The sequence below is a fragment of the Scomber japonicus genome, chromosome 21 (assembly GCF_027409825.1).
Source record: "Scomber japonicus isolate fScoJap1 chromosome 21, fScoJap1.pri, whole genome shotgun sequence".
Taxonomy (NCBI): Eukaryota; Metazoa; Chordata; class Actinopteri; order Scombriformes; family Scombridae; genus Scomber; species Scomber japonicus.
The window spans coordinates 22,639,653-22,647,936 of NC_070598.1; the positions used below are offsets into that span (position 1 = coordinate 22,639,653).

An 8,284-nucleotide genomic window follows, 5' to 3' on the forward strand; every position below is an offset into this window, starting at 1 on the left:
TTATTTAATAGTGTGTACCTGTGTGCTTACTGAGTCCCCAAAACTCTTCAGAGTTGTTACGGTTTGCAAATAGACTACTGCACCCAAGTCACGCTTTTGCACATTGCGCTTCAACATCAGTTTGGTCTGTAAACACTGAAACATCATATCAACTACTGTCTGAAATACTTCTTATCAACACACAATCATATTTACGCACAAGATACTGCAGTAATGGGTCTATTGTTATTAACTGCTGACACAGCTGGAGCTTGCAGTGCATGCTTCATCAGCTGTTTACAAGACATTATAGTTCAGTGTGGAAGCTCACATCGTTATAGTTACCTTTCTTAGTGTGGACAGCCCCTTACATAAATCTGATCATATCCAGATCCAACCCCTCTCTGTACTTGTGAATAGGACACACCAGTGAAAAAGATGCACCTCACTGTTAGCGTGTCACTCCATACGTTGCTATGTTACCAGGGTGTGAGTTTGTTCATGCAACCAAACTTGCTTTGCCTTTTTTTCTATTCGGTGGTTTCTTCCAAAGAAGTTCAGTGAAATTATCGAACTTTCTACCGTACAGATTTTGTATTGATATTGATTACGTGTCTATCGTGATATATATCGCTATTGTTTTATGGCCCAGCCCTGTGTAACGCATAATACTTTTTGTTATAAGAGCAGGATTAACTGTGTGAGCTTTTCTGAAACAGTGAGTCATGCGTCAGCATGCACACTCATTTTCCATTGCCTTTATCTACTCTGATTTTGTTATTGGTTTAATTTTGTTGTTGTTTCTTCTTTTCATTAGTTCTGTCTAGTCAGTTGATGTTGTACAGTGATGTTTTATTATCTGGCAAGTTGCTCAGATTTCATGTAATACACATTTTATTTGGAAATAAAATTGTAGGAACTGAAACTTCAATGCAGTCATAAAAGTGCAGAACAAAGTGTCCAGTGTGGGTAAATTTGGAAAAAAAAAAACATACACATACAACTTCTTCTTTATTGAGTATTCAACACAGTCACATTTTAGTCTTAAAATCAATGACTCCCAATATAAGTAAAATTGTGTAAAATAAAAGAGTATAAATTGTGTAAAATGTTAATCTACTAAGCGGGATATTAGACGAGAGGACAAGTGTTGAAACGGCTTTGTGTTGGGGGTTTAAAGTACTATATGCTGAAATAGCCACTGAATTAATATTTACTTTATGTTTAATAGCCTACGTCAACTATGAATAAAATCAAAGTGAGTTACAATCATAGACAGGCCTGGACTGGGACAAAAATTCGGCCCTGGACTTTTTGGTCCAGACCGGCCCACTACAATCTGCACGTAGATACTGTGCCAACTCACCCTGTTGATGTACATATAAAACACACAAGCCCTTAATAACAGTAGTATAGAACAATATCCCTTATATTCTGGAGCCTTGAATAAAATAAATGATGACTACACAGTATGTTGCTCACTTGCTCTTAAGAAGCATACTGGAGAAAGGATTTAAGATTCAAGAATGTAATAATAATAATAATAATAATAATAATAATAATACAAAGTGCAACTGTAGGCTTTAACTCTGGTGACCTGATTCGGGGGATGTCATTATTGTAACGGGTGTGGAAGTGGTAGGACCCAATAGCAGCACAGAACCAGGGAGTTTTAAATGATCTTTACTTTATAGTCCACAAGGTAAGAGAACAGGTATGTGTAGGATCACTGAAGACACAGAGTTGATAGCAGGTAAGACAATGCCAGTAGCACTCATGTACATAAGGTTGACCAAGCTGGAGTTTCTGGGCTCTCCTGACAGGATCGAAGCCTGAGGACGCCACACAGCCACAGGCAAACAGGTACAGGCGATACTCGAGGTCAGGGACAGAAGGCTGGTGCATTTACCGGGGGAGACATGAGGAGAGGAGGTCAAAAGCAAGTAGGGTCGAAACCAGGGAATCAGTCTGTGAATCAATGCTGGAAGGACATGGCATGTAGATGAAGCAAATGCAAATGATGATCTGGCAAAAAGTGAGTGGACAACAGGAATATATATACTGGCTTGATACAGAGGGGGTGCAGCTGAGAGTCCAGGTGATTGCTGATGAGCTGTAGCTGAGTGCCCAGGTGAACAGAGTTAAGCCTGATTTATGCTTCTGTGTCGGAATGACGGCGTAGCTACGTGTAGCCCTCTGCGTTGACGCGGCCCCCCACGCCATAGTGTTGTTTCGCACATTGTTGTTTTGGACTGTTTGTTTTTTTTCTTGTCTGGTGCAATCTGCTCTGTTGAGCTTGTCGCGATTTAGAAATGGCTCAAATAGAAATGCTGCGGATTCATGGTGCTGTGGCACGGAGAGCCGCTGCTGAGACGCTCCTGGTGGAAACACTCTCATTGATTAGAATGGCAGCGAGCGAAATTGGGCTTTAGGCACACTCAGGAGGAGCTGATGAGCTGACCTGACAGTGCGGATGGGTGTATGTGTTTGTAGAAGCTCAAAGAGATGGGGTGGGGCAAGACCATTGAGAGATTTAAAAGCAAATAAAATAATTTTAAAATGGATCAACAATGGGGCAACCAGTGGAGTGAGGCTAAAATGGGGGAAATGTGGTCGTGTTTACTTGTGCCAGTTTAAAGATGTGCAGCACCACCTGGAGACGGGCGATGGAGGACCCACTAACCCCCACACACAGTGCATTACAGCAATTCAGCCGAGTGGTGACAAAGGCGTGGATTACTGTTTCAAAGTGCTGCCTTGAAAGAATTGGCTTTATTTTGGCCAGTTGCTTCAATTGAAAAAACTCGATTTAACGACTGCCCTGATCTGACTGTCCAGCTCAAGATCAGAGTCCACTTTAACCTCTAGGTTTGTGATGGCTGGCTTGATATGCTGGGCCAAGGAACACAGATCTACAAGGGGGATTCCAGGGGTAACACCAAAAACCATAATTTCCGTTTTTTTATCATTCAAATTTAAAACGATCCGAGCCATCCAGGCCTCTATGTTGTCAAGACAATTGAGTAACATACTTCGTAAGTATGTAACCAAGCAGGAGCAAATAGAACAAGGAAATAAGAGGGCCTAGAACTATGTGGGACTCCACACGAGAACGGAGCAGAGGAGGATACAGAGTCACCAAGGCTGACACATTGAGTACTGCAACATCCCTTATGACATTAAATTGTTGTCCACACATAAGTTCATATGGTGTAGTACTTTTGAAAGAAAAGGCAATTTAGAGATAAGCCTGAAATTAGCAAGAACTGCAGGATTTTTAAATCAGAGGTTGCACCACTGCATGTTTACATTTTTCAGAGATGACACTTGAGGACAGACTGCTATTCACAACAGTGAACAGTGGGAAAAAACCTCTTTAAATAGTAAAGGAGGGACAGCATCATTTGGAGAACCTGTGGGCTTCAAATGACTAACAAGCTTCTCTGTATAACAACTGAACCAGGGTGCAGAAATAACACTGGATTGTTTTACACACATTGCACTGATAAGAGATCAGTATCTTCACCTGGAAAATGTCAGGTGAAGATTTCAAAACTGCTGTTGTGGATATCTTTGTATTTGTATGTGAAAGGGAAGATGATTCAAAGTAGTAGATAATTGGTGTGAAAAATAAGTATTTCAAATTGATGCTTTATTCATAAAAAATCCTATGGAAAATCCCTGCACAACGACAATTCATGTCTTTACAGAGACAATGCATAACGGTTCTGAGCTAGGTAACGTTAGCGTTAGATTAGCTGCTTCTAACCAATCCAGTTAATCTGAAAGACAGTGCTAGCTGCTCATTGTATCAATACCGTTTAATGAAGAAGATATTGATCTCTCATCAGTGCAATGTGTGTAAAATAATCCAACATGAATATTACTTATAGTAGATCCTGCTTGATCTCTGGCTACTTCATCCATATTCATCATCATCCAGATTCTAGTAGATCAATGGCAAGAGACCTGGCAAAACCCAGTCCATTTTACTAGTATGATAATATCTTATCTTCAGATTCTAGTAGAGACTGACAATTACTATTACCCAGCTGTGGCTGCACAACACTGCCCTCTACTGGTTGTTCAGGGGGAGGTGCATTTACAATTGAATTTGGTGTTTTTTATTTGTGGATCTTGGTGTAAAGCATGTTTATTTTCAAATCTTAAAAATATATTTACAAATACATGTTTGTTTATACATATCTTTTTGATATGTATAAATCCTTTTGAAACAATTCTATCTCCATATCTCAGAACCCCAGCCTCCTCCGCTAGCTCCTACTAATTTGTAATCAAGTATTTCACAGGAGATTTAATACCTGGTCCACAATATATACCAATATTTACAATTCAATCAAAAAGTTATTTAAAGACATTTTAGTGATGCACTATCTTCCATACACTTAGAAGCTAAACTACCAAGCTAACTCACCCATGAAGCGCTCTCTACTTTAATGGCAGAAGTCACTGTCATTATGAACGTAAGACCACTTGTACCAATGTCCACAGACCTGGACAACCCCCTGATACTCTTTCCATCAATACTCGTAATGCAAAAGACCCACCACCTCCTGGTGTTTTCACAGAGAAGGATATGTATACAAAACAGTGGTGACAAATACAAGCTCTTACAAATCAGCTTTTGACACGCTGGTGATGAGAATTACCTACCTTGCTTACAACACAGACAAAAGTGGACAGCGCTTCACAGAAACTTAAAAGTTGGGGATGTGCTTCTGCTCAGAGAAAAGCAGGCCGAATGCAATTCTTTGCCAGTGGCTAGGATCACTGCCAAGATGGACGGGAAGGATGAGGTTGAAACAGCTGACAAAGATACTGTGAAGACATTCTTCAGACCTATTGTGGAAGTTGTTTTACTTCTCCCAAAAGAGGGGTAAAAAGCCTGATTTGGACTCCTTGTATACAAGGTTTAGTGACCTCACCGAGGTCAGGCAGGGAGTGTGATGTCTATAAGACATAAGGTCTAATTTTGTGTTGTTAATAATTGGATTTGTATTTTTCTTTATTTTGAAGTGTTGTGTTGTATATCTAGGTTGTGAATAAAGATAGTTTGAAAACCACATCACATCCTGTCAGACAGACCAGGAAATGAAAAGGTACAGGGAAGCCACATGTCTGATTCAGATGGAATCCACTCAGATCCACAAAGAAGGACTGATTAATTAATGTCATGAGCTGGTGTACTTTATCATTCATACGTTAACTTTCATATATTATGGATTATTTGTTCAATCTATGTAATAAGTATGTTTAAAGTAATTCATGTCTTTAGGTGCTATTTTAGTAGAGTTTTAAGTTAATCAAAAATGAGACAATGCTGTAATTTATTTGTCTTTATTGATTTTATATTGCAGTTTTCACTCCATGTCACTGTGTAGGAGTTATCAGTAAATGCTGCTCAACAATGACGACTGTTGGCATCACTTTGAGTGGAGTTTTGTTTTGTTTTAAGGCTGTGGTTCTCACAACCACTAAACTAAACTCTTTTTTGACACTTCCTTCCTCTATTTAGCTGACTTGTTATGTAGGAACTTGAACTGAACCGAGTCAGACAGCTCTCTGGTTCTCAGAGTCAGACAACAAGGAGAAGCTTCTCTGCTGGCCAGGTGGTAAGTCAGCTCAGCTTAGCCTGATCCTCATTCTCACAAACATCTGATTTACCTCTGAGGCTCCTTGGAGGTTCTCAGTTAAAGGGATTGTTTTCCAGCTCTTTTCATTTGCATGCATAAAAAACTTGATAGTTCTCATATTCTACTATACAGCTGCTAATTTTACAGTGTTACTTTGATACTGACTGAATCATATTGTGAATGCTGTCTATATGACTGTTACATTTGTGTTTCTCACAGATTTCCCTGCTTACATTTGAGGAGAAGATGGAAACTACAACATTGGATGATTATGATGGCAATTACAGCTATGGGGAGCTGGTAGGACCATGTGATAGTGACAATGTAAACTATCTGGGAGCTCAAATTTCCTTCATCTACTACTTCATGTTTCTCTTCAGTCTGGTTGGCAACGGGCTGGTCCTGGTCATCATCCATTGGTGAGTGGACAAACAAAAAAAGAGGAAGCAAATGTACCATTTGAAAATTTGTAGTACACACAACCCTTACTATAATTACCTGTGAATTACTGTATGATTGAAACTGAGTACTAGGAGTAAATTACAGTTGTAATCCTTACAATTCAGCAACAAGTGTGATTTAATATTACAGTACCAGTAATTTTTTTCCTTTTTTGTTTAGTTTTGTTGTGGTTGCTTTTGTCGTTATTTTTTTGTGTTTTATTATTATTGTTGCCAAAATATTAATTTAAAAAACAGAAAATACAGTATTCTGGGGGCAGCATCACTAGTGAAAAAATCTGATAAATATACAACAGAAAAGCAGCTGCTACAGCTCTGATACAGTGTAGCTGTACACCATCAACTACAGTGTTTATTTAACAGCAATACAAAGTACAGCCTCCAAAACTTCATGTTGTTGTTCATCATGTTTATGAAGGTATAATATAGGGCTGTGGTGTCATTACAGGCTGACAAATGTGTCAGCCTGTATTAGAAACACCAATCAATATAATGCACCCCAGTAGTCTCTCTCTCTCTCTCTCTCTCTCTCAACCTTTAACAATGTTGATGGTCATTTGTTAGGTTTGAGAGGCTGACCACTGTGACCAACATTTTGCTGGTGAACCTAGTGATGTCCTCCTTGATCTTCATGAGCAGCCTTCCATTCCATGGAGTGTACAATCAGCACTCTAACTGGATCTTTGGCAACGTTATGTGCAAGATTGTAGGCAGTGTCTACTTCCTGGGCTTATACAGTTCTGTCCTGTTTCTGGCTCTCCTGACCTTTGACCGACACCTTGCAGTCGTTTACTCCTTGGGTGCGCAACGAATGAGAAGTCAATGCTATGCATTTCTCTGCTGTGCTGTGGTGTGGCTGGTCAGCAGTCTGGCATGCATCCCATCCATGATTCTACACAGAACTTTTTATAACAAACTTGAAAACATGACGTTCTGTCAGGAATTTACTGGTGACTTGACAGATACTACTCTAACCCATCTGAGAAATTCTGCATTTTACATTCAGCTTTTTCTTTTCTTGCTCTTTCCTCTGATTGTTATTGTGTACTGCTATGTTAGGATTGCTATCACTATCATATCATCCAAATTAGTTACCAAGTTCAAGACAGTCAGGTTGATATTTGTCATTGTACTGTTATTTTTTATTTCATGGATCCCATACAATGCTGTACTACTGACTGACAATGGAAGCATGGACTGTGAGGAAAGGAATAGGAGAGGTTATGCAGAACAAGTCACTCGTAATCTTGCCTACATTTACTTCTGCATCAGTCCCATCTTCTATACATTTGTTGGGAAAAAGTTCCAAAACTACTTCAGACGGATTGTGGTAAAACGCTTCCCAGGGTTGAATAAGTATATTTCTGTTGATCAGGTCAGCAGAAGTAATATGTCCACAAAAAGTACACAAAATAAATGAGCAGTGACAAACTCTGAAGAATATAATGCTGTCTGTAGCAGAAGTGAAACCAGAATATAAACCATTACAATGTCCATATGTCAGTTAGCTACGCGCGAAACAAAGTTTCTCCTCTTCATCATGACCACATCATCATGTGTTTTAGCTTAATCACAGGAAGAGATGGATCACTGGTGGTTCATTTACAAACTGGTTTGGGAGACTTACTGTCCTCTAGTGGCCAGAAGTTGATGAATAAAGCTCTACATTTAAAGCTGAGAAACTCCATTTGTAAGAAATAATGTGAAATAATGTTCCAAGGTGTCCTGGTTGTGGTTAAATAATTTAATAATCATCCATAATCCCATTTAAAGTATTCACACCTAAATCGTCTAGATAAATCAAACTACACTTTAGCTTTTCCAAAACAGTGAGTCATGCATTAGCATGAACACACATTTTCCATGCCTATATCTATCTGTTCTTCATTGGTTTAATCTTGTCGATTCTGTTATGTTCTTTTCGTTAGTTCTGTTTATAATGAATCATGTCAGTTGATATTGTACAGTGATGTTTTATTCTCTGGCAAGTTGGTCACATTTCATGTAATGCACATTTTTACTTGGAAATAAAACTAAGCAAAGCTTCACCAATTCTCTTGATACTGATGATTATGGTCACTTGTCAGAAACCTGGTATGTCCAAAACCAAATATGACTTACAAGGTTTCCACCTGACGGCAGTATTACCCAGTTGGAATAAAAGTTGAGCTTCAGTGCCCAGGGGCCCCT

The 8,284-nt window shown here is 39.1% G+C and overlaps 1 protein-coding gene across 1 annotated transcript; it reads left to right on the forward strand.

Moving 5' to 3' along the window:
* The first annotated feature begins 1,695 nt into the window (after nucleotides 1-1,695).
* On the forward strand, nucleotides 1,696-7,574 carry LOC128382372 (C-C chemokine receptor type 1-like). Its single transcript, XM_053342367.1, has 4 exons — nucleotides 1,696-1,732; nucleotides 1,803-1,918; nucleotides 5,853-6,052; nucleotides 6,659-7,574. The coding sequence occupies exons 1-4, from the start codon at nucleotides 1,696-1,698 to the stop codon at nucleotides 7,512-7,514; spliced, it is 1,209 nt and encodes a 402-aa protein (XP_053198342.1). The 3' UTR covers nucleotides 7,515-7,574.
* Nucleotides 7,575-8,284: the final 710 nt, after the last annotated feature.